This window comes from Solanum lycopersicum, chromosome 6, assembly GCF_036512215.1.
Source record: "Solanum lycopersicum chromosome 6, SLM_r2.1".
Lineage (NCBI taxonomy): Eukaryota > Viridiplantae > Streptophyta > Magnoliopsida > Solanales > Solanaceae > Solanum > Solanum lycopersicum.
The window spans coordinates 42,911,623-42,937,840 of NC_090805.1; the positions used below are offsets into that span (position 1 = coordinate 42,911,623).

The 26,218-nt window shown below is 33.7% G+C and overlaps 3 protein-coding genes across 6 annotated transcripts; 2 read left to right on the forward strand and 1 right to left on the reverse strand.

Moving 5' to 3' along the window:
* Positions 1–8,942: 8,942 nt before the first annotated feature.
* On the reverse strand, positions 8,943–21,212 carry LOC101259054 (uncharacterized). Of its 4 annotated transcripts, none has more exons than XM_004241804.5 (11): positions 20,798–21,212; positions 18,895–19,019; positions 17,641–18,082; positions 14,741–14,853; positions 12,646–13,360; positions 11,971–12,369; positions 11,690–11,878; positions 11,362–11,589; positions 10,679–11,000; positions 10,405–10,588; positions 8,943–9,574 (listed from the first exon to the last, which is right to left on the reverse strand). In XM_004241804.5, the coding sequence occupies exons 1-11, from the start codon at positions 21,002–21,004 to the stop codon at positions 9,094–9,096; spliced, it is 3,405 nt and encodes a 1,134-aa protein (XP_004241852.1). In that variant the 5' UTR covers positions 21,005–21,212; the 3' UTR covers positions 8,943–9,093. The 4 variants fall into 4 exon arrangements, with proteins under 4 accessions (XP_004241852.1, XP_069155403.1, XP_019069963.1 ...); XM_069299302.1 differs by having other exon boundaries at positions 10,405–10,585; positions 18,895–18,950; positions 20,798–21,154; XM_019214418.3 differs by having other exon boundaries at positions 18,895–18,950; positions 20,798–21,154.
* A 383-nt stretch (positions 21,213–21,595) lies between these two features.
* LOC101256983 (immune-associated nucleotide-binding protein 9-like) lies at positions 21,596–23,111 on the forward strand. The gene is made up of 5 exons (XM_069299735.1): positions 21,596–21,603; positions 21,825–22,009; positions 22,111–22,388; positions 22,563–22,727; positions 22,914–23,111. Exons 1-5 carry the CDS (start codon positions 21,596–21,598, stop codon positions 23,109–23,111), a joined length of 834 nt encoding a protein of 277 aa, XP_069155836.1.
* A 1,145-nt stretch (positions 23,112–24,256) lies between these two features.
* On the forward strand, positions 24,257–25,098 carry LOC138349399 (immune-associated nucleotide-binding protein 9-like). The gene is made up of 4 exons (XM_069299736.1): positions 24,257–24,473; positions 24,627–24,655; positions 24,800–24,923; positions 25,019–25,098. The coding sequence occupies exons 1-4, from the start codon at positions 24,257–24,259 to the stop codon at positions 25,096–25,098; spliced, it is 450 nt and encodes a 149-aa protein (XP_069155837.1).
* Positions 25,099–26,218: the final 1,120 nt, after the last annotated feature.

Sequence of the window (26,218 nt, forward strand, 5' to 3'; positions counted from 1 at the left end):
TTATTTCTTATTAGTTTTATAAATTTTCAAAATCTCTTATTTTCACATACCAAATTAATGTATCTCTTACAACAAATTAATGTATCTCGCGTATCAAATTAATGTATCGTGTATAAAATATACATCAAATTAGTGTATCATGTATAAAATGTAATATACTTAATAATTAATGTATCTCGCGCATCAGATTAATGTATCAACACTTATATTATTGTATCATTTGAGACATTTTTGTCATTATAAACTTATAAGGGACAAATTGTAATTTTACCTCAAAAGTATGTGATTTCTGTCTTTTGCCCATAAAAAAAAATAATATCATATATTATGAGGATCATCATATTTTAATAGCTCATTGATCTTCTCTTCACCTAATGAAGCATGTGATTGCCTTATATTACTCCTAAAACCACCTTAGTATCCATCTTTTGTTCGTCCACCTTTGTATCCACCTTCTGCTCACCACCTTGGTATCCACGAGGAAAATTCATAATAGTTATACTCACATTACTACTTCGAGAATCGTTAGAAGATTATTATTTTTTTAAATTCATTTTAATGGCACGAATAACATAATTTATTCTTAGATTAGGATTCGTTATCATCTAACACTCCCGGCAAGCATATGTCGGGTTTGGAGACAGTGAGCTTGGACCATAGATGAGAAAATCAAGAGGAGCTTAGAGCTTTAGTTAACACATCAGTAATTTGATCCGTGGAGAAATGTATTGAACACAAAATTGTCCACCAGCAACCTTCTCTCGAACAAATGATAGTCAATTTCAATATGCTTTGACCTTTGATGAAAGACATGATTGGCAGTGAGATAAATAGAACTACTGTTTCCACAGAATATCATGGGAGGACATGTCCAGGGCAATCGAAGTTCCATAAGCAAACTAGTTATCCAAGATACTTCTGATCCGGCAAATGCAATGGCACGATATTCAGCTTCAATGCTAGACCAAGCTACTACCTTTTGTTTTCACGAGGACCAACAGATTAGATTAGGACCACAATATACAATAAGTCCATCATGAGAACGATGATCATCAAGATCAGCAGCCCACCCGGCATCACAACAAAGATTTATTATAGAGGAAGTGAATGGCGTGATGGTTATTCCATGTGTAAGATAGCCTTTGAGATAACGAAGAATTTGTCTCACAACTTTCCAATGATTCAAGGTAGGATTATGCATATTTTGACAAACACGACTCACCGAAAAAGAGATCTCTGGTCGTGTGATAGTCGCATATTGAAGAGCTCCAACAATACTCCAATATAATGATGGATCATCAAAGGTTTCACCGTGTTTGGATAATTGAAATATGCTATTCATTGACATCAAATTTTGGTATGATAGTTCTAAAATTAATAATTTTTGAGTATTTTATTTTTAAATAGTCCAGAATATTTGTTTTGACATTTTAATGCAATTTGTTGATAGTTATCCTCTTTTTTCAAAATATTAAGATTTTGTCGATAGTAATGTTTATATTATATTGTCGCATTCAAATGTTCAAATATTTATTCATTTTTTATAAAATCATTATTTCTGTTAAATGACATTTTTTACATGGTTACATTCATTATATTCATTCATATTTATTTTCTTTGTTACATTTGGTAATATTTATTTTGATATTTTACACTGTCTAAAAAATTATTTAAATACGAATACAATTTGCATACACACAGAGGTGGACCCAGTAAGCCAGACGCGGGTGCTCGAGCACCCATTGATTTCCGAAATTTTTTATATATATATATATATATATATAGAAAATATGATACATATTTATTATAATTTAAATGAGTACCCATAGAACAAAACCTGTGGGTGAGCTGATTTAAGAGGCGTGCAAAGCCACTGACGAGGGTTTGAATCCCGACCAAAGATTTTTAGATCACAATCTCGAGCCCATAATTTAGGCCTATTTTTAACAATTTTCTATATATAGAATAGTTAACTCACTGGATTTTTGGGATGGTGGATAAAATATAGGATAATTTCCAGATTTTTAAATTTAAAAAAAAAATCTTTTTCATTGTTCATTATTTTCCCGTAAGTCGTCGAAGTTCCACCGAAATTCAGGCAGTCCACCACAAAAACCCCATTTGTTTTCTCCTATTTTCTCTAGCAAACAGCCACCCTTTTCAGGCCAAACCACCCTCCACTGTTTTCCGCCGGGAAGAACCCAACAACAACAACCAAACTCCACCGGAAAAACTAACCACTACCAGAATCTCACCATTCCACCACCATATAATCATTGCAGGACCCTTGTCACTGTGACAAAATAGTAGCAACAAGCAAGATCCTTCGGACATCAACTACAAACCATCGCGAGATATCCTTCTTCCCGGTGACCCTTCTTTCCTATTTCACATTTTTCTATTTATTTGAGATGAATTTTAGTTTTCAGGTGTTATTATTTTGTTAGATATTATGTTTGTCGTTGTTAGTTGATCAATTTGGATTTTATTTTAATGTTTCCACTATTTTATTACTTCTTTTGGAGGGAATTTCGATAATGGCTAAGCTCTTTCGCCTCTCTCTGTTTTAATTTGTTTTTTTTTTTCTAAAATTGTGTGTTTTTACGAGTCTTTGGTAGCCTAGCATTGATTTTGTTCTTTACTATTTCTTCTCATTGATTATTGATTTGACTAATTTCTTATTGATTATGTTTATCTTTATCGTTGTTTGTTGTCTTGATGTAATTTTATTGATTTGTTTTGAGTTAAAAGACTGTTGGTAGTTTAGCGCATTTGTGAATTTTGTTTTATATTTTATTTTGTACATTTGTCTATTTATTGCTTTATCATCATTATTTTTTTAGGAATTAGTTTGGATTGTTTTGCCATCTTCTGTTTAAGTATTGTTTCTGATAATTTTCACTATGTTTAGGTTCATATATGTTAAAAGTTGAAAATGAGAAAATTTCTTCGTCGATTTGGAGGTTTCCTCAATGTTAAAAGACATAAATTTAATCTAAGTTCATAATTTTGTTTGTTAAAAATGGACGATGAAGAAATCACTGTCGATTTCTAAGGTATCCCATGTTAATAAGACTGGATTTTTAATTTTTAAGTTATAGTTTGATTCATTTATTTTTACTCATATTTATTTATTACTAACACTTTTACTAAGTGTCTTTACATGTATTCGCAGTTGTTTCCCGCTGAAGCTATTCGAATTAAGTTTGAATTATACTCTTTATTCATTTTGTATATATTGACGTTAGACAAACTTTAGGCCGTTTCTTGTATTGTCTTATTTTATTACTTGTGTATATTACATGTTTATTATACTTGTACATTATTTAATTCTCCTTCTCAATTTGAAAAATGAATTAAGATGGGACCCACATTTATGAATTTCGAAGGATGTCTAACGCCTTCCTTTCGAAATAACTTGAACCTCTTATCAGATCAATTGATTTTGTAGACTTCAAGTCCATTAATTAATAGATTTCCTAATTTTTCTAAAACTTAGGCGACGACTCAATTCAAACCCTTTTCAACCCCTTTTAAGTTTCCTTCTCTTTTAAAATTTCTTTTTATTCTTTTAAAAACTGACTTAACTAATTACTTTTTTTTTAATAAGTCACAACTATGTTGCGCCCTTTCACGAGGATGTCAACACTATCTGCTGGAGAAGGAGAAGACTTACAATCTGTCATTTTTGTTCGAAGAGTAAGTCTCGAATGAAGCTAGCTTGAGAAAGATGCAAACCAGATCCCACACGAGCAACTTCAATACACAAGAAAAATGAGAGATCACCAAAGTCTTTTATAGAGAACTGAAGATCAAAGGGTTTGGTGAAGTAGGAGATATAAGAGGGATCATTACCCGTTATGATGATGCCGTCCACATAAACCAAGAGGTATGTAGCAGAGGAAGGAGTATGATGGACAAACAAGGATGAATCAGAGTAACAACAAGTATAGTCATGCGATAGGAGAAATGTTTTGAGCTTGAGAAATCAGGCGCGAGAAGCTTGCTTTAGACGGTGTAAAGCCTTTGACAAGCGACACACAAAATATGGGTGAGACTTATCAGTAAAGCCTGGTGGTTGAGGCATAAACAACCTCCGAAAGTTCACCATTAAGGAATGCATTATTAACATCTAACTGTTTAAGACACCAATCTTGGACACTGCATAAGATAATACAAGTCTGATTGTTGAAGGTTTGACAACTGGGCTGAATGTAACATGGAAACAACCCCTTCTGCCTGATGAAAACCTTTGGCCATCCAACGAGCTTTGTAACTTTCAATCGACCCATCTTCATGATGCTTAATGTGGTACACCCATTTACAACCCATCACATTTGCATTAAGAGGAAAGGAGAGAGTTTCCATGTGTGATTATGAATAATGCTTGATATTCAACTTCCATGGCGTACAATCAATCAGGAGATTATGCAGCTTGCTTATATGTTTTTGGTTCACTGGCCAAGGAGGATGAAATCAGGATCGCATGGCGAGAGTGAGTGCTTTAGAATTGAGGGAATTTTTTTTGAGCTCTTGTGGTCATAGAATGATTGGAAGAGGTAGCCAAAAATATGTGGGAGCATTCTAATAAGAACTTGAAGTGGAGGATATGACGGGGGTCGGGCATGAATTTTGTGGTGAAGAGGTTGTATCAGAAGATATAGAAGGAAGCGATATTGGTATGGATTGAGTGGACAGTGAAGGATCTTCGAGTGAAGGTGCGCCAACAACGGAGGGAACAAAGTTGGAATCGACTATACAAAAGTTAAGGGGGAGGGTGGTGAATTGTCATTAGAGGAAGGGGCAGTAGATTTGTAATAAGGATAAGGAAATTTCTCTTCGTCGAATGTCACATGACGAGCAATATACATTTGATTAGAGGGTGGATAGTAACACAGATAACCTTTATGCTTCAAACTATAACCCAAGAAGATACAAGGAAGAGAGCGAAAATCAATTTTATGATTATTATAAGGACAGAGAAAATGATAACATAGACACTCAAATTTCGATGAAATTGGTAGTCTGGTGAACGATGATATAGAGCTTGATAGGAAGATTTGAAAGACAATATAGGAGTGATGGTGCGGTTATGTAGGTATGTGGTTGTGGAAAAAACATGTTCCCAATATTGATATGGAAGACATAGGTGAGCAAGTAGAGTTAGTTCTTTTTCCACAATCATACGATTACGTCTTTCGAGAGCCCCATTTTGTTCACGAGTGTGAAGACACTATAGACGATGGGTTATTCCCATGGATTGGGCATAGGAAGACACATTACGATATTACGATATTCCCTGCCCAAATCAGTTTGCAATGTTTTGATTTTATTGTCAAATTGTGTGTCAACCATTTTATGAAAATATTTAAACCATTATAGATATGTTTTTTATAATTATGATAGTTTTTTTTTTTTTAATTAAAACTCTATTTGTACTTAGAGTTTCTGAGCTTTCTAAGAATAGCTTCACAAAACCGTATTCCTTTGTGAGCCACTTGTCATTCCTTCATGAGCCACTTGTCATTACCAGGACAAAGACGACAATAAAATTTGAGTTAGGAAAATAAAAATCTAAAGTCCGAAAAATCATATAACAACAATTGTATTTATTAGTTTCAAAATGTGAGTGTTACAATTTCCTCCAATTCATCTTTTCAGATATAATTAAAGATTTGTCTTTTCACATATAATTAAGGCTTTGAACTCAAATTTATACTTGATTTTAAGGGCTACAAGTTTGATTCACATGATTTCAAGGGCTTCAAGTTTGATCTTGAAACTCGATTTATGATGAGGACTTATCTTGTGAATAATGAGGACCCATATTTATAGTTTTACAACACTAACTTCTTGTTAGAATTCTTGGTTTCTTTCGTGAATTATGAGGACCCCTATTTATAGTTTTAGAACATAGGAGTTGTCATAGCAACATGATTCCTTCGGAGTTTTATGAAGTAGACTTAAATTAAATTCATGTTTATTATATTTAAACAATTAATGCAATTACATTATTTCATAATATTTATTTAAACTAATATATTGCAAAATTTAATATAATCCAAATTATTTTTTAAATTTATATTTAATAAATTTTAAATAATTACATGTCATTAGAGAGGCTATTTTTGAATTCCATAATTAAAGCCTTATTTTGATTACTCGACAAATTATACTCTTATCTTGCTACTTCTAAGTTTCAAGTTTTCCCCTGTAAACCTGTAAAATTTTTCACCTTCTTTTTTCTTGCGTCGGGGTGAACTAAAGTATCAAAAAATACTATGTCACCATCCTCTTCTCCCCCACGGTGTCCATATCAATATCAATAAAGTTACTCATCCTTGTAAACATCACACAATGTGATGTTTATAAACAACAACCGTGTAGCTATAACCATAATTTTCTTTAAACAATATATTTAAAAAAATTTTATTTATATATTATTAGTTATAAAAGTTAAATGAGATCTAAACATTGAATGTACATGTATAATAATACCTCATTATTATAACAATTATGGAACTTTTGGACAAACACTCTCACTATAATGAGTTCTAATTATTCCATAAAAATTAATCAAATCATACCTAACAAATTATTATGGAACTAAACTAAAACACTAATCAATAGAATTAGTAACAGCTCAATTAGTGACCAAAGCCAAAAAATTTAATCAAAGGTGAAACTTTTTTTTTATTGACATTCAAAGTATTTTTTAATGAAAAACTTTTATTTTTTCTATGGTGTTAAACTAACGATATATATTTATATATATACATATATATCAAACTATTTTTTTTAATCTTATGGCCTTAAACATGTTAGGTGGAATCTAAATTTAAGATTGACAAAAAATAAAGAAATATTTTTTGATGTTTCAGAACAAACTAAAAAAAGACACAATATAATATTTATTTTATTAAGAAATACTTATATTAATTCTATTAAAACTATAAAAATGAAGCCCCCAAATTTGGGATATAAGATGAATTTCTCATTTTTAAATGCATTGAGCCGCGCAGGATATTTAAGTAAGATCAATTGAAAATCTACAATTATGCGACCCTTATTAATGATCTCCATTCCGACCCGGCAATTTTGGAAATTCCATCAAATGAGGGGTAATTTTGATGAAAATAGTAATGAAAGGGTTAAAATCAACTTCATTTTAACGATGAAGGAAAAGTCAGACTATAAACCAAAATTGAGGGTATTTTTGACCCGTTTTCCTTAATATAATTATAAGTTTAAAGAAGTCATAGGCTAATTATCAAATACTAGAGATATTGGAAAATAATGAAAAATGGCAAAAAATGCTAACGTACTTATGGAAAATAGCTATAGTTTTAAAAATTTAGGGAAAATGCACAAATAATACCTCCTTTGATATACACGAAATTTCAAGGACACACCTTAATTATACAGGAGTCTTATTACCCCTGAATTATTCTAAACTGTAATAAATGCATCCGTTCGTGTTGAGGTGACACAAAGAGTGTTCATGTGAGATACAAAAAGGTATTAAAATCTCATTAATATGGACGTGTTTTCATTTTTAATTGGACATTTTATAATAATTAGTAGAGATAGTTAATTAACTTTAAAAGTTAAATTGATATTTTTTTAAATTTTTTTTTAATGCAATAGAGTCAAATTTTATTATTTTTCATAACATATTTAAATTGTTTGAGAATTCTTTTCAGTGTTTTGCATCAAGTTGTATAGTATTGACTATCGAGAGAATCTTTACTCAAATAAATTATGAAAAATGCATAAGTATTCTTCAACCTATGCCCAAAATTTAAGAGACACACTTATACTATACTAAGGTCATATTACCCTTCCCCCGGAACTTATAATATAAATAATTTTCTATTATTTTTGGCCTACGTGACATCATCAATCATATAACTTGAAAAAATTATCAACACGCGCTGAACCCAAAAGATAGTGTCACGTAGACTAAAAGCAGTAAAAAATTATCTGTAAAATAAGTCTAGAGTTATAGAACATTAGTATAGTATAAATATATCTCTAAAATTTCGAACATAGATCAAGTGTAGTTGTGCATTTTCCTAATACCACCAAAGTGCAACAAACAAGGCAAAACCTCAAATGGATTCAACAAATCAAACCTTCCAGATGGAAAATTGACTTCCTAACCCGATACCATGGACCCCTTGTTAGATTCCATGCAAACAGCCTCCGAATCGAAATCCATCATTATTCTTTTAGCGAACAGAGCATAACGATAGAGTATAGCGACGGAGAGACTATTGACAGTATATATTGTAATTACCAATTTATTCATATGAACAAAAGAAAAGAAAAAAAGATAGAACGCAACCGAATAATTTTACGAATGCACGAGTACACTTTCATTTTTATTTAACTTACTATTTTCAACAATAAAACAACGTATTCTATTCTATTTATTCATTTTTTTTATTTAAACAAAAAAACATAAAAATTTACTTAAACCATGAGGAATTGAACCAAAAGGCCCTCAAGTAATAATTTAGTCTAAAACTGTCTTCGCAGCTAAAATAATATGGTCCAAATCCCCCATATTGTTACTGGTCAAAAATATCTTTTTCTTAATAAATGTATCTTTTTTTTTAAAGAACTCATTTGAATCTTGTTTATGAAAATACTCTACGATTAAAGTTAGGATTAAATATCTCGTTTTGCTTATTTATTGAATGTTTTTTTTTTAATAAGGTGAATTAATTGTTTCATCAGAGAAGAGCTTAAACTGATTCGCACCTATTTGAATTGATACAAACTAATCTCTGTCCATATTTTCATCCGACAAATTTGGCTCAAAAACACCCCTATTTAAGCCGCTCACACTAGACGGAGGGCAATACTATATCACATCTTATAGTTTGAAGGCATTTTAGGTCATTCTTTGAAATTATTTGAAATATAGGCTCATATAATTGGCGTGTTCTTGGCTACGATTTTTATTATTATATTTAGAAACAATACTTCTTTCATAATACATTATATTGCATATAGTAAGATCAACTTTCCCGTCCTATACATTCATGTAAGAATGCAAGCTGACAATTTCTTGAACAAGTGTGTGTGCTATAAAGCTCTCATATTTTTAAGCACCTCTACATACCATGAACCATGAACTCTGGCTGACACAGTTGCCACAACCAACAGATCTTTCATAGCCTCAACCAGCTTTCCAGTGAGTAGATTGGCACCAACACGTTTCAGGGTGTTCTCCGCCAATTGCCCACCCTCAGCTACACTTCCGCAAAGTAAAATTGCTTTTGCTGCCAAAAAAACAGTGCGCGAAACTCGAGTGAAAATGGCATCCCCTGCTCGCAAGCTCTTTGCCAACACGTTCGCCATGATCTCCTTCCTCGCTTGAAGCTTCTTTGGCTCATCACCTTCTAAGCAAAGGCTCAGTGTATCAACAACTTCAGTAATACCAGCATCCTCCATGTTATCCAGAAGCTTAAACAGCTTTGTAATAGATTTTGATGATATATCTTCCATCTCTGAGGGGCTGCTAACCAGGCATTCGGCAAGAAGAGTCTGCCGCAAAACCAATATGCTGCAAACACACACACAAAAAATAAATAAATAAAAAATTAGCAAGCAAAGAGATCCTCCTCCACTACATCATGTCCTTTTTCCTAACCCCGGTAATACCACCCGAAGTACAACAACACAAATCTTCCAGATGAAAACAAAAGGTCGCGGATAGCAAGTAAATTCAAAAATAGTAACAAATTTTAAGACGGAAAATTGCAAGTCACCACTTTCTAAACCTACAGGGGATATCCTGCTCACAATGGACCCCTTGAGGAATTGAAAAGTCTTCTATTATGAGTACCAGCATATTCTATCCAGATTTCCCCCAGTATATGTTAAAACTCACATCTCACCCAGTTGAAAGTATCCACCACTTCGCAACTATATTTTCTTGCCTAACACACGATTTACAACACGTCTAAGATAATGCTGCCTTAAATTTGTAGCCACCTACAAATTTTCATGACTGACCCCACAATTACAATTTATGGGATGTAACTAGGCAAAATCCATCCATTGCCCTAAGCATGTCCAAAATTAGCATTAAATGTTACATCTGTTGCTAATAGAAGACCATTGCGAATTATTGTTTACCAAAAACAGTTTCCTCTGACCAAAGTAATCTAAACTAACAAAAATTAAAAAGCTATTTTTGCTTTAGATGAGACCAACAGCCCATCTGAAATGCAACTTACAGGTCATTCCATACCCCTCGCAATGAGAACACAGAAATTAAAATTCTGAAGAAAAAATAGGATCACCATACATAATTGACCAGTGTATTGCACATCATCAAAATATGCAGGCATGAGAAAGGAGCTGGAAGAAAGCCAAGAAAAGTAACAGCACCTAGTACAGACAACAATGATTTTCTGGAGGATAGCCTGGACAGCTCTCAATCTGGAGAAATTCAATTTCAAAGTCTCGGGTAGTGTTTCCACGGTCAACCCCTCAATTTCACAGACAAGTTGCAACAAACCAAGCCTTAAAAATAGATCAACCTTATCTCCCTTGCATTCTGGTTGTTCGGCTGCTGATACAAAAGATTCCCAGATGTGATAAAAGAAAAAACTGAGCAAGAAAAAACTGAGTGATTCTTAAGTTTAGTACTGAAGTAACTAACCATTAGTCTTCAGGGTTGGAGGATCTGATATCCTTAGAGAGCTACCTCCAGCTCTAAGTGTGATTGGAGCTTTCTCCGAAGAATGTGCCCCACTGCTCAACCTCAGAGATGATAATGAACTCAGGTGGTCATCCCACTCTTGCACAGCCACTAACATGACAGAAGATAGCCATTGCTTCACTAATGGTAGAGAGATTAGAGCCTCAGTAGGAGGACCATAGCGGTTGGAAAAAGAACTTCTAAGGTATTCAAAACCAGCAGGTCCCTTGATTAATGGTTCCAACAATTTGATGCGTGCTTTGCTTATTTCACCTTTGAGTTTCTGGAGGAATGTAAGGAATTATCAAATTAAAATACATGCGGGCGGACAAGCTAAACAGCACAGAGAAGCCACCATTACGATTTCTGGTTCTTCTTTTTCCTGGTTGAAAGTACCAGTATTCATTCAAGACAATAAAGCTCAGTGTTCGACTTGCATTTATTCAAGGAGGCTCAGTCAGAGAAAGTTACACCACATTATTAGCACTTTATGATAATGTCTTACAAGAGCTAAATGTGTTATGAGCTGGCATAGAACCGATGAAGCAATAAATAGGAACCATGTTTAGTGTAGAATATTTAAATATTGTATGATTATAAAAGTCTAGATATGAGTACCATAATTGACAATATTTAACACTCACCTTAATCTGCCTTAGAACAAATTGCAAACCCTTGATAACCAAAGAAGCAAACAATGCAGTGCTATTTTCTCTGCCCCGAGTATTTTCCCCTAGTTCTTTCAGGAATTTCTGGTGATTAGTATTCAATTCATCTTCAACCAAAGGTGCTGAGAGTTTCCTCAAAGTAACCAAAGCAAATTCCAAAATCCTTCCAAAATAATCCATGTCCAATGTCCCTGAGTTTAGAACCTGATAAAATGACAAAACAAGAAACCTGAAGCAAGTCAGACAGCAAGAAACATTTACAAAATGCTAGGGCGGAAAGATATTGTACCAGCAAATTTAGTACCTGTGATAGGATATTAATATCAACGGTTTCGACTATCTCCTGTCTCCAACTTGGAGGAGACATCTCACACAGTTCATTTTGTACTTCCTTCATAAGCTTGAGAACCCAACTGAAATCAGGGTTATCCTGACTCAAGGATTGCATAACACCATCCCAGAAAGCCTCTTCCATTCTCTCTTTCACTCTAGCCTATAATGACAGATCAAGAGATTTGTAGGTAATCTCTCTCAGTTAATATAGAGAAGAAACAATTATCCATTAAGTAAAGCCAAGTTATTTACCTTATCACTCTCTTTTTCTTCACTAACGATCTCCAAGCCACAACCCTTGTGAACAATTTCATTCAAAAGCACTTCATTCTCAGTCGCACGTAATAAACCAGTAGATATGCTTTTTTGAGGAGTTCCAGAGCCACATTTATCGCACAAGTATGAATCATCTTCCACAGATACGGGCCAAGCAATGCCCTGTGTACCATAACACCTGGCATTTTCATTGAACTCATCTGAATTCTTGATTTCAGAGTTATCAGATGAACCAACTGAACTCGGAGAATCAGTCTCCATGGAGTCAATAAACCTAGACCGCAGCTCAGAAAGAGCATGCTCCAGACGTTCAAGTCCAGCATTACCACTCAGCTGCTTGACCTTTGCCCAAATAAGTTTCTGATTTTCAATCACCTGTAACAGTAAGTTAGCTTCAAGGAATTAAGCCAGTAAACATGTATTCTATCTCCAATTCAGTGTCTCATTTTCTCCAGATAAAATAAATAAAACAGAAATTTGAAAATAGAAACGTAGTATAGAGAATGCTTATCAAGAAAAACAATAATTGATATAGACACGTGGAAAAATTTAGACATCAAAATGAAAAGATGGATATTCAGCCACGAGACAAGGGAGTGGGAGTCATCAAATGCAGATTTCAAGAACAACTCGCGTCTTGCAAACCCACACCTGCCTCTGGAAAGAACTGAATTCGGCTGTCAGATCATCGTAATCTCCCATAACCTGCTTGCAAGTCTGCATCAGAGAGAGCTCCAGTTGACAAGCAGTATTTATTAAATCCTCTTCTAACAACTTCACATCCTTAACTTTCCACATCACAAAGTGAAACAGATAAGAGCACCATGCTTTATCAAAAGCTTTGAGCTGAGAACCAAAAGCCAGCCTCACTGGGGTCTCCTCTTCTGTAGATTTAATGGAACCTCCTACAATAATTTTAAGCAGCAATTCAAACTCTTTAACAAAGGCTCCAGCAGATTCAGCAAGAGCGAATTCAGACTGCCCCTCTGCAGTGAAAACTGAACCTGGATGTCCTAGAATCATATATGTACAGAGAACTACTCTGACTGGGTACCTTGATAACTTGACTGGAGCTGCCACTTCCCCCCTAGCAGGGACTGAGGAAGCGGCACGCTCAAGAAGATGATTAATATTTTCAAAACAAAGTACATCTCTGGGACCAAGAAGCTCATGTCTGATACTAATGCGGTACTCTAGTCGATCAAGTAATTTTTTTGCATTTTGGATGGTCGCACTTGACCCCATCTTCACTGCAAGTTGCTCAAAAGGCATTCCTTCAACAGACTTTTTGTTAATATCTAGGGTCATATATGCTTTAGCCAATGAAAAAGTTGTTCGTCTTAGTTGGATGAACCGCCTCCAGCACCTGGAAATTATGATAACAATACGCTACAGTGAGGATAAAAGAGGACAACCAGAATGCATGACCCGTGCTACAGAGGAAACCAATAAATAGCACGTTATCTGTACATAATATTAGATAAACTATTGAGTTCATTTTCACATACAAGAACGTCCAAATACAAAAAACGACACCACCTCATAGTGGTAGTCAGCACATCAGAACAGAGGGAACAAACAAATTGTGATGTGTATTTCTTTCTTCTTAACTTTTAATTTAAGATTGTGACATATATTTCTTTACTTAAAAATGAAAGGATACTTATTTCTCAAAGAAAAAGAGTAGCAAAAATTGTTATGTATTTTAACCATAATGCAATACTCAACTCCTACGATATGCTTCAAAAGTTTACTGTCTCTTGGAAGTGGATATAATTAAGGGCGAGCAGTTGTTTGTCATTTGCTTAATCTTTAATGCACGGTACAATTTTCAATCCAACAATGGGTTGATTGCAATATCCCTCTGATAATGTAGAATTAACTACATAATTTTTTTTAATAAGCTTGTGTTTGAGCCAACTTGCGCACACCTAAATTTATTTACCATGATACCTGCTAAATCACCCCAGCGCAGGTACCAGTAGATCACCTAGTGTTAAAATTAACTACATTTCAGAGTACCTATAAGATCTCTTTGATCTTTATAATGCAAAACCTCAAAGCCTCAACCTAACCCCTCAGCGTCACGAGGAAAAAAGTGCTAAAAGGGGAAGGGATGTAATATGATAATATATGTCATGCAATAATTATAAGTCCTTTTTTTTTGACACAGTAGTGTCAGGTAAGCTTGCCAGCACTTTGAATATTAACTATTCCATGGGCTACACCTCCCACCAACATAGATGCAGAGTCTGCCAATCAAAATGTAAGACATGGGGGAAAATTACCTAAAGTTGTCTCTGCTGGAATGTAACCCCTTGTGACCCATGGGTTTCACTCACTTCATTAACCATTGGTCACATGGATGCTAGAATAATGAACTTTCTTAAGAGCTCACATGAAATTATATTGAAGTTCAGCACAACATAGACAGCCCCAAATCACATTATGGAAGCCTAAGAAACTGAGATACTTAATTTCTTTTGCGTAAATGAACCTAGAGAGTTGTAGAGTTGCAGCAATAAAAGTTCTTGAAATGCCCTACAACCTACTTTTAAACATGTTTGCTGAAGGAATCTGGAACTTGACTTTCCATTCAGTTCACTGACTTCCTTCTTGATTAATAAAGTAAAAATGACAAAAGCCTACTTTAGTTTAAAATTGTTATCAACATTAAATATCCACAGATAGAAACATCTAAAATAATGAATGCGAACATAAAGAAAGTTCATAGCTCCAAATTTACCTTGCTACGTTAAAAGACAAAAACTCCCCCCACGCAATTATGTCTGAACAAGAACGACGTGAACATAGCAGACTTCGCCTCTGCTTTAAATACTCTGCTCTGAGCCTCTTTGCCTAACAATTACAACAATATTAGACATTGGTATAGCAATGATAACTTGCAGTTACTTCATACAAGAAAAATTATAAATCCATTATGAATCCAACAACCAGCTAAGAAACACGGGCGAAATCTATTGGGTCAAACATGTTTAACATCCACACCAATCAGACAGCACTCAGGCACATGTTTCGTGTTAACTCTGTGCTATCTTACTTTATTTAATGCATTAATTGAAGGGGAAAAGGTCAAATTTACCCCTCTACTTTAAAATTTTGTCCACATTTAACCTCCGTCATACTATCGGGACAAAGGTACCTCTGTGGTTAGCAAAGTTATCAAAATTACCTCCAGCCCTAACAGAAATCCCCAATTTTCAGATTCAGATTTTTTTTCAAGACGCTTATTTATGCCTGCAGGTTCAAAATGTGGCTGCAAATTCACTAACTAATTGCTAACCCATATATTAATGGAGTTTCGCATGGGCAATAATTGATTCTGAGAACACAAAAATTGATTTGATTCATTTAATATACTCTTGTAATATAAAAGACAATTAGGGGGTGTTTGAATTGGTTGTTTTTAAGAGGATTATATAAGTTAAAAGTCAAAAGTTGGGTGTTCTATTCATGTTATTTACATGTCGCAACAAGTAATTTAATTAATATTCCCTCCATCCCGTTTTACTTTTCCACTTTTGAATTGGCACACCTATTAAGAAAATAATTAATGACGTAGTGAGTTTTATCATTTTACCCCTATTAATTTTAAAATGGATGAAAAGTTCTACATTTTTCAAAGTAATTAGTCATTTAATAGAATAGGTAAAAAAAAATTCGTCCTTTCTTAATTTGTCAAAATGGACAAGTAATTACGGACAACTATAAAAGGAAAAGTGGACAAGTAATTAGGGACGAAGGGAGTAGCGTTTTTTAAATTACATATCTATTTTAATAATAGAAAGTTACCTATAAAAGGATATTCAGCAACCTAATAATGAAGTTCTTTTTATATTGTCAATCAATGTATAAAAATTACTAAAAAATGTATAGAAATTAAACTCTATATATATACACTACATAAAAAATTAAAAAAAGGTCCCTCATATCAGCATCTCTTAAGAAACTGGAGGCAGCTGTCAAAAATAGTGGATCTCAGCAGTTAACTTCAATAGTTAGACAAAGTCTTGTCTTATTGATTAGTCCTCTAATCTGACCCACCAAAAAGGTATAAATCATCCAAGATTCACCGCTTCTTTTTTATGACCAAGATTCACCGCTTTTCAGAATAAGTTTTCTTGTCTTATTGATTAGTCCTCTAATTTGACCCACCTAAAAAGGTATAGATCATCCAAAATTCACCTCTTTTCAGAATAAGTTTTCATATCTCTTATACATTTAGAAACTTCTCTTTACTTTTTCAAATATAATTAATAGAAGAGGGAAACACGTCTCAAAAATTAGAATTTCCCCATCAAATTTTGTGATCCTTCTAAAAACTTGGAATACGTGAGAATTTGTAATCATTTCTTAGATATATACGTTTGGTATTTGGTAACTCTGTTAGGACGGGGGTAATTTTGAAACCTTTGCTAACAGTAGGGTAAATTTGCCCCTATAGTATAACAAAGTTTAATGCAGACAACAAAGGAAAGTAGAAGGGAAAATTTGACTCTTTTTCCCTAATTGAATGCGGATACCTGAGTTACACTACTAGACACCAATATGACACTTTGTTCTTTTATGATGTTTACATGACAAATAAGTGTAGTTATACAGGATAGACTTTTTGAAAGGGCAAAATTGGTTTAGCACAAAAACTAATGAAAAATACTCCAATGATCGCCTTTATCAGGACCAAGCCTTTGATCAGAGAACATGAATAGATTTAGACATTTGATGTAGTACTAGATGCTCTCATATAGCATGTCAAACTATGTCAAATGCTCTTTTTGATTTTTAATGTGATTTTCAATCGCCATTATACCCAAGGATGTTCAACTACTTGAGCTCTATTGCTTCTGATGTTAGATTGAAAAAAAAAGTGCAGAGTGCTTCTGAAATTGATAGGGGGATTCCATGGCACTAATCTAGAACCAGACAGATTAGTGTGGGGACATACATCTGTAAACAGAATTTACAACTGAGGATTACTTGGAAGTGTAGGTCCTTGGGAAAAAAGCTGGAAGCATGTGGCCCCAACTAAAGTGAAATGCTTCACTTGGTTGGTAGCCAGAAGAGCCTACTGGACTCATGAGGCTATGCAGAAGAGGAGGGATTTATTTACCAATAAAGCCAATATTAACTAGGTCATGCCAGAACACACAGCAGACTTACTAAGCTAATGGATCAGAAGGGGAGGAAACAAGAGTCAGTTGAGGTAGTGGAAAAGAGTCCCAGCATGTATTTGGTGGAACATCTGGATTAAAAAAAATCCAAGAATTTTTTAAGCAAAGGAATGAGCTATAGTCTATACAAAAGATAGTGGAAAATTATCACTGTAGTAGGTTTTTGGTAAAAAGAACAAGATATAGAGGAGGAGATCCAATTAGTGGATTTTATAGGATCTTTCTGTCTTTTTCGATGATATTTTTTTGGAGGTGGCCAGCATAGCCCTTAATGCTGAGGAATACAAAAGTCACTAGTTTCAAAAAAATAAATTTGCAGAGTGCTTCTTTAAGTCTTTGTATCAATTATAAATTCCCTCAGAAAGCTTTTTCCACTGTTTGGCCTCCTATTCATGTTGAGTTCCTTAATAGAATACATAGTAACCTTTCGCGTTCAATTAGATTAACAACATACCTTTTGGAGACGATTCTCCAGTTGATCTTTTAGTCTTATCCTCTCAATCTCCCGTTGACGATATACAGAGTTTGCTATCTGCTTAACTTGTACTATTCTTGCACGTGCCTTTGATCTCTCTGCTTCCAGAAATCCCAGTCTCTTCTTTTCAGCAGCAGCCCGCTTCCGATGAATAGCAGCCCCAACACACTCCCTGTATTTGCTCTCTTGCATTACCCTCCTTGTTAGCAACTGTGAAATTCGTTCCCTTTTTGCAGCCTTCCATTGCCTACATTTAAGAAGAACCCTCCGGTTCAATTCTGCCCGCTGAGCTCGTGACTCAACCTTATTGCCAAGCTCATCACGTTCTTTCTCAAAACGCATTTCCACAGCATTTTTAGCTGCTTGTCTAAGCTCATCTAATCTTGCCAAGCGCTTCTGAACTTTCGCAAGGATGCTCAACCTGCTTAACAAGTACAAAGCCAATAGCAAACCATAACTGAATTTGAGGCCTATAAAAGTTGTATGTACAATAATTGGACTGGGCCTACCAGTAAAACAACAGGTTGGGTTTCGACTTGTCATTTCGCATTGAAATCTTACCCCTACCCAAAGTTAATCACATTCGTTACAGATTTACAGTTCTCACATTTTGCCAAGTTCGCACTTCTCATCCTTATCCTTTATTCTCTTTCACACAAAGTCCACGATGCCACTTGGGTTACAACTAATACAAATTGGAGATGGCTAATTTTTACTCCAACTTATCTAGTTGTGGTTAAAAGAATAGCAACTCATAGATCTTTCAGAGTACCAAAACTTTCTCACCCTTCAACCCAATGATCGAACCAATTGCCACCACCTTAACATAGTAAATGAGTTTTTGGGTAGCCAATTGTACTTTTTCCTGTGTACTCATTTACACATTACTGAGCAAAACAAAAACCTAGTAACTCAGTTACTATGTTAAAGAAAATTTGTCAAAAAGAACTCAAGAATGATGAATTTATACAGACAAGAAATGAGCAACACTCACTCCAGCCCTTCCCAACTGGAAAATCAAAAGGAAACCATTTAGTAAGGGAAAGGAATCCATAAGTTATACATGCAACATTAAAGGCTTAATTTCTTAAATCATCACAGATCAGCTTATAACATGATGCACGTATGAGTTATGACACTCTTTTACCAATAAAAAAAAGTATAACACTATTGTCCAAATACTTATGTTTGATGAAGGAGATTGACAAATATAAAGAAGCCCGAACAGTTTACCTCTTCTTTTCAGCAGCAAGAAGCTTGGCTTCTAGTTGCTTTCTAAGCTCCCCATCCTGCGAAAATGAGCATGTCGACAATCTCAATTTCGGCCGTGCCTTGCTTGACAATAACTCATAAAATTGCTGCATTTTAATAATGTTTGGTCAACAACTCAACATAGACTTACCACATCACGCATAATAACATATTGATAAATTCCTTCATATGCTCTAAACCATCAAAAGCAGCCAGGCAACTTAGTTCAAGTTAAAAAATGCCTAAGCATAATACTCAACTACAAGTTCTGACAAAAGTTGGATTGTTCGCCATGTTAAGCAAATACTTGGCTTAATCAAGTAAACCATCGGACTATATTTTTAGGTTCAAATTCGTTGTGGTAATACCATTCTATATCTTGTATTGTAAAAGAGCTAGGCAAGTTGACAAATTTCTGAACAATACTAATATGAGCCACACATATTCTTCTAAAATGCCATCATGAATAGGTTTTTCATTTTTAACCCAATTGTCAACTAAACAATTAAAATGAGGTGAATTAAATAAAAGAATCCATAAATTCGAATTTAAAGCTCTGATTATCATGCATTGGCGGAAGAAAACATCTGTTTTGCATCTCATTTGAACTTGCTCTGGATAAACATAATAAAATAAGTAGATACTTAATATCACCTAAAGCAATATTGTGCGTGGTATACTGCTAGAATTGACTTTAACAAAGTAAATGAGTTTCCCTTTTAATGAAAAAATAGATGATTTAACAAAGATTTTAAGTCGCCTTAACAAGGAACTCATATGACCTTATAAAGTCATCATGTCTACCAATCCAATATGTCTTCCTTTTTTTTACCTTGCACAGTATACTGCTAGAATTGACTTTAACATAGTAAATGAGTTTCTTTTTTTAATGAAAAAATAGATGATTTAACATAAGATTTTAAGTCGCCTTAACAAGGAACTCATATGACCTTATAAAGTCATCATGTCTACCAATCCAATATGTCTTCCTTTTTTTTTACCTTACCTTCATATCTATTTCTTTTCTTTCTATTTACTTCACACAAAATTTCTACCTTATTAGTCAATGGCTCACATGAATGCAGTGTGGTTTACAGTTTCAAGTTTATAAAAATTCAGGATGAATTTAGGAATCTAATAAACTACTGATGGTTGATATTTTCCTAAAAACTTCCCTATGGTAGTTGATACGTTTGTTGTTTCTACCAAGAATAATAAGAAAAAAAAAATCCTTCATTCCATTAAAGAATCCTAAGCAGAAGTCATTAGCCTCACTACCATTCCGAAATATCCAAGTGTACTAGACTTTCTTCAATAATTATATATCCTTGGTAGATACAGAACAGAGATTTACTGATGTTAAGTATCAATTCTCTTAGCATATCTGAAATAGACAAAAACCTCTATTAAACATCTGGACTAGACAAAATTATTCAAACAATATAATTAGAAATCCCACTTGAAGCTACAATGTTCGACTACACAATACTAAGTTTTTATTTAACATTCTTCAATTTGAATAAACTACTAAAACAAGTTCCATTCTTGTTGGGTATCTGCCATTGTGAAGACCTATATCCTGGAGTAGTACTTTGATCTTTCCAAATGGCACATCATTAAAAAACCTATAGCCTTGAGTAATACTTTGCTTCCCGTATGCCATATCCAGAACTTTGCTTACTTAATACCAGTTCATTAATAAATAGTCAAGAATGCAAATTCATTTTCTCAACCATTTCTATAATAATTTTCATTCTACTATCACTAATTATGCATACAGCAGTCAAATTAACCTAAAAATTCCCTATCCTAGCAAAACGGATCACATATTTGCAACAATTATATAATAGGAACAAAAGAAAACGAACAGGAAAAGTATAACTACCTGACGACGTAATTCGGCGTCCTTAAGCTTGGTTTCAATATCTTGGGCGGTAATAATGGAAGGAGTTTTGGTTTCAAGAAGGCGTCGGCGAAGGCGTCTAGGGAGGAACAACGCCGTCGCATAATTCGAATCATTCACCGGAATGTTCAAAGCCATTCCGGCGACGTGATCGGACTTCGGAGTAGCCGATTCTATTCCCATTTCCATTTGCAGGTGATGATTGAACGACGATCGATGAAATCAACCGGCGAAAGTGTTCACGATAAAGAGAGGAGAACGGAATTGGCCTTCTTTTGAAGATTTTGATATTTTTCGGAGCTCCAATTGATTCAATTCGCTTTTAGAAGCCCCCTTTTGAAATATTTTTGGGTATACCGTGAACCTAAGCGTAATTTTGAGAACTTGTGCATGCGCTATCCACGTGAGTTGATAGGAATTAGGATTATAACAAAACCGTTCATTATAATATGATCTGATTTTCTCATTTTTTTCAAGTTAGTTTTATTTTTGATAGTATTGGTATACATTATAATTTATAGCAGTACATTTTTGTGAATCGGGCAGGTACGATAAGAAGATTTTATAAGAAATATATTATATTATTTCATATAAAATAAAATATTAAAATACTTTTGCTAATTTTATATATATATATAAAATTTAAGTACTAATGCCTACAAAAATTTATACCTTTATATAATCGCATCTCACCATAGCAATTATAAATTTCTAGACACACAATGTCAATAACATAAGATTTGAAATGATATAATTGAAACTATGATTTATATAAATATAATGTTGGTGTAATATATCATAAAAAAAAATTACAGTTGAAATAAAACAAATAAATAATAAGTGAACTGTGAATACAATATGTAATAATTGATCAACGTTTACTATTATTTTTCTTTGATATTTTAATCTATCAACGGAATGATCTTCATGTGTTTTCTGATAACAAATTTATAAAAAAAGGTTGAATTAAACTTGTCCTGGCTCTGTTTTATAGTATAATCTGACTCAGCCATGAAGAGCGCACACTACTTCTGGTTGGACGTACTGGTGATGGAAAAAGTGCAACAGGAAATAGTATTCTTGGAACTAAAGCTTTCAAATCGATGCATTGTTCTTCTTGTGTTACAACTGATTCCCAGCTTCAGAGTAGTCAATTACAAGACGGAAACCTACTTAACGTCATTGATACCCCTGGTGTGTATATATATATAGCAAAATTTCTTCGTTTATATATAGTAGGATTGAAAGCTTTCAAGTCCGGCATCTTGTTTAATTGTGTAATCTGGAAATTGCAGGACTGTTTGATATTTCTCGTGATCCTGATTTTGTTATAAAAGAACTTGATAAGTGCTTTGATCTGGCCAAGGATGGCATCACTGCTGTACTTTTAGTTCTGTCTGTGCAAACTCGGTTTTCAAGAGAAGAACAAGCTTGTGTGCAATGCTTTATGAACCTCTTTGAGAGAAAAATTGTTGATTACATGATTGTGGTCTTCACCGGAGGAGATGAGTTTAATGAAGAAAATGATGAGATTCTGGTGAAATACTTGGACAATTGCCCTGAGCCTTTAAAGGTTAGATTAGTTACATATAGGTTATGCAATTAAACTGGCAGATCATACTTTCTTATTTATTTGTGTTTTAGCGTTCTTCAAGTAACAGTGTATGTTTATAAAAAAAAAAAAAAGAACTTAAAATCGCTTGCTCCTGAGTGTGATCTAAATGAATTATTTATACTTCCCTTACAGGATACTCTAGAAATATGTGGCAATAGACATGTACTTTTCGACAATAAGACTGAGGATCAGGTGAAGAAAGATTTACAATTGAGAAATCTTATTTCACAAGTTAATTTGGTTGTGGAAAAAAATAGCGGAAAACCATATATAAGAGTCCTGTACATGGAATTAAAGGTAAGTTATCAGATGTTATGTTTCAAGTACATAGATAGCAAGGACTAATGAGTATATTTACAAATTAAAAAGAATAAGTTTGGATTCCTCTCCGTCCCAAATAGCTCAAGTAAGATATCTTGGTAGTTCGTGACTGATTTAGTACCTTGTATATATGATATTCTTGTACGTTTTTGTGTTTAACAGCTTGAATCTAAGCTGCGGGAGATGAGGCATCTTGAAACTGAGTTGGCAAAAGAGCGTGATGGTCGGTTGCAAGCAGAACAGAATGCAGAAGAAGCTCTAAAGAAATTGGAATATATGAGTTTAAGCGTGATGTCTGAGGAACCCAAAGCAAAAAAATGGGGAATATTTCCTACCAATATGCGTCTTATTTATACTTGATGCATATGTTTTCTGTAGTATACTTTCTCATTTGATGAAAATATTTGATAACAAAATTATGAAATTCATGATCTTTTAGAAATTGTTTACTATATGTGTATATATATATATAGAGAGTATAGATCAAACTAATTTTTCACCTTAAAATAGATTTGAACCGTTTGAAGCACATGCAAATATTTTGAATTTTCTATTTTTATAAATATTATTTAAACATTGAACTTTCTTTTTAACACATAACAGTAAACTGGACACACCTGTTGTATACAAGCTCGGTTGCCAATGCAGTTGCAAAGTTGCCGCTCACTCCTTAACTAGAACGCTTATAATGCTCCTTTGCCAAGCAATTTCCATTCCTCTCGTTTGACAGTCTTTCGCACCCATAGCTACGGCCCTTACTCGATTATTTTCTAATAATTGTTGTATCTCGAAAGCCACATTAATTGGTTAACCAAAACTATCTCGATCTTGAACATATCCGAGTTATTGCAATAATTTTCAGGCTTTAAAATTGTACTCCTATTCTTAAAAGAATAATATGTGATCATGCCAACACATTTTTGTTTTTCTATATTAATCTTAGTTTATAGTAACATTCAGGCAAAGCTGAGTAAATTTTATGTTAAAAATGACAGTTAAATGATTTTATTCATCTTTTTGGCTCAACGCCTGAACTGCGCGAGCTGTAAAACTTAGTTTTTGAGAATTGAATCAAACGAAAGAACGTGCTTAAAACCTAATTCTGACCAGTTACCTCTAATTAATGATAAATTAGTAAGAATATATCTTAATTTCTAGGAAACTGATCAGTTTAAGTTAAAAACAGTCCTCTTTACCTTTATTTATCACCTTTAGAGATAGATGGCCATGAGTAGCTCAAAAGCTGGACTATTAAGTGTCCCGAGGTTGAATCAAGCTGCTAAGTGAATGTATTGGAGAACGATAAGCCCCATGCACTCTTTACTCTCCCCCCCCCCCCCCCCCCCATTTATTTATACTCATCAGGATTGCTCAAACTCTCTGTATTACACACTTGAGCTCTCTTTATCAAGGTCAGCACAATGTTGTTTGTTTTTGTTGTTCCAATTTTGCTTATTTCATTTGTTTGTTAATAATCTATTAAGTTTTGATTTCAGTAAGGTAAAATGGGTGGAAGTAACGATTGGGAAGTTACTAATAATGAAAAACGGACACTAGTCCTGCTTGGGCGAACAGGTAACGGAAAAAGTGCTACAGGGAATTCTATACTTGGAAGTAAAGAATTCAATTCCAAGTGTAGCTCAAATGGTGTTACATCTGCTTGTGAACTTAAGACTACTCGACTAGATAACGGTTTGATCATTGATGTCATAGACACCCCTGGTAATATATATACAAACTCCTTTCACTGATTTATACTTCTACTCTAATGAATTTATTTGCTACATCAAGAGTTCTTTTATATTGTAATTGGACTAATCAGATTAGGTGGTAATATTTGATCACTACTGATGCTGAGGTTGTTTTTAACTTCAGGATTGTTTGATTTTACTGGTGAGCCTGACGTTATAGGTAAAGAAATTGTTAAATGCATGGAGTTGGCTCACTACAGTTGAATTTTACGCGAAGCTTAACTTTGCATTTTTCTGATTAGAAATGTTGATTTTGCTACTTCATTGAATTTGATCATATATTTTCATGTTCAACAGTTTACATCATTGCTGAAGGAGATTACAAATATTCTTTTTGAACAATGGGCTATTGAGCGTGCTGATAGGATAGCAGAAAAACAGAAAGCTGAAGCTGCTTGCGCAAAATCTGTGTATGAAATGCGTAAGTTGAGACAGCAATTCGAGCGTCTTCAAAGTGACTCTAGGAAAGGTGGATGTCACATTTTATAATTCATATGTATGTGCTTCCCTTTGTAGACTCGGATCCAATCGAGTTTATGTTTGCAAAATTCTTATGTGTTCTGTTCTTGTATTTGCTACTTGCTGGTGAATGGTGATCATGGATACCTGCTTATGCTGCTCTGTTTAGCTGAACATTCATATTTAGTTTAAGATATGCTCTTGTGATTTTGGTTTTTCTATCACCATTTGATTGAATGATTTCAAATTGTGCAACATTATTGCAAGTTTTTTTGAATGAGTTTTACATCATAGCATATAAAGTGAACATAAAGTTAACCAATTCTTATAAATGGTATTGGGGTGTTAAATGGATGGTTGTGTCTTCATTGAATATATTAAAATAGGTTGAGTCTTGACTTGCTCATTTTGTTTTGAGTTTAAATATATTTTATTCAAATGGGCTAAAATTGTGTTTTGTCATGACTCGCTTAGTCTCGATTATATTAATATATTGTTATTTACTAAATTTAAACACAATTTGAATTTTATTTAATAATTTTTCCAAAAAAAATAGTTCTAATAGAAAGATAATGCAAATGAAGAGTATTAAAATTGGCTGAAATTAAAGATTAAATTGAATTCAATGAAGCATTTTCTTAAAATGAATTAAAGTTATAACGTGTTAAAATTAAATTCAATTTAAATAATTTTGAGTCTATTTTCTTAAATGTTCGGCTATTTTTGACCCCCCAAGATGGTATATATAAACAAGGCTGTTTGTAACAATCTCGAGAGGCGCCACCCAACACATGCATACCACTTGAGGACTAGTTGAGATGCGACAGTTTAATAATTTGAGAGAAAATTAAAGCGTCTTGAAACTTTTTCGACGTCTAATAAAAATGGTAAAATTAGTTCTTAAAAATATGATTTGTCCATCCGTGAAACAAAAAGGATTGAAAATCAGGCCAAGCAAATGGAGCTTAAGTCGGGGATATCTACGAATTTAACTTCTTTTGAACTCAAAATAATTATTTTTTTCTTAATATGTTAAAAGTTATAAAGTAGCTGTGGAATTTGTTTTTGAAATATTGCACAAAATAAAAGTAAACATAGGAAATTACTTTTTTTGTGTGTGTGAAGTTATAAACAGGTAGGGATCATGTATTCTTAACGTGCTATTCTTTTTATTATAAAGTTAAAAAGGGAAGTTGTTATTATGAGCTTTTGGGCATCATAGAATAGAACGTTTACTTTTTTAGAAAAATATAAATA

Coding starts and splice junctions, on each gene's coding strand:
- LOC101259054 (XM_004241804.5), bottom strand. CDS start 21,004: ATGGAAATGGGAATAGAATCGGCTACTCCGAAGTCCGATCACGTCGCC. Junction 19,020..20,797: donor ACGCCGAATTACGTCGTCAG/GTAGTTATACTT, acceptor ATTAAAATGCAG/CAATTTTATGAGTTATTGTC. Junction 12,370..12,645: donor TCAGTTCTTTCCAGAGGCAG/GTGTGGGTTTGC, acceptor TTACTGTTACAG/GTGATTGAAAATCAGAAACT.
- LOC101256983 (XM_069299735.1), top strand. Junction 22,389..22,562: donor ATTGCCCTGAGCCTTTAAAG/GTTAGATTAGTT, acceptor CTTCCCTTACAG/GATACTCTAGAAATATGTGG. Junction 22,728..22,913: donor TCCTGTACATGGAATTAAAG/GTAAGTTATCAG, acceptor TGTGTTTAACAG/CTTGAATCTAAGCTGCGGGA.
- LOC138349399 (XM_069299736.1), top strand. CDS start 24,257: ATGGGTGGAAGTAACGATTGGGAAGTTACTAATAATGAAAAACGGACA. Junction 24,656..24,799: donor ATTTTACTGGTGAGCCTGAC/GTTATAGGTAAA, acceptor CATGTTCAACAG/TTTACATCATTGCTGAAGGA. Junction 24,924..25,018: donor AAAATCTGTGTATGAAATGC/GTAAGTTGAGAC, acceptor TTCCCTTTGTAG/ACTCGGATCCAATCGAGTTT.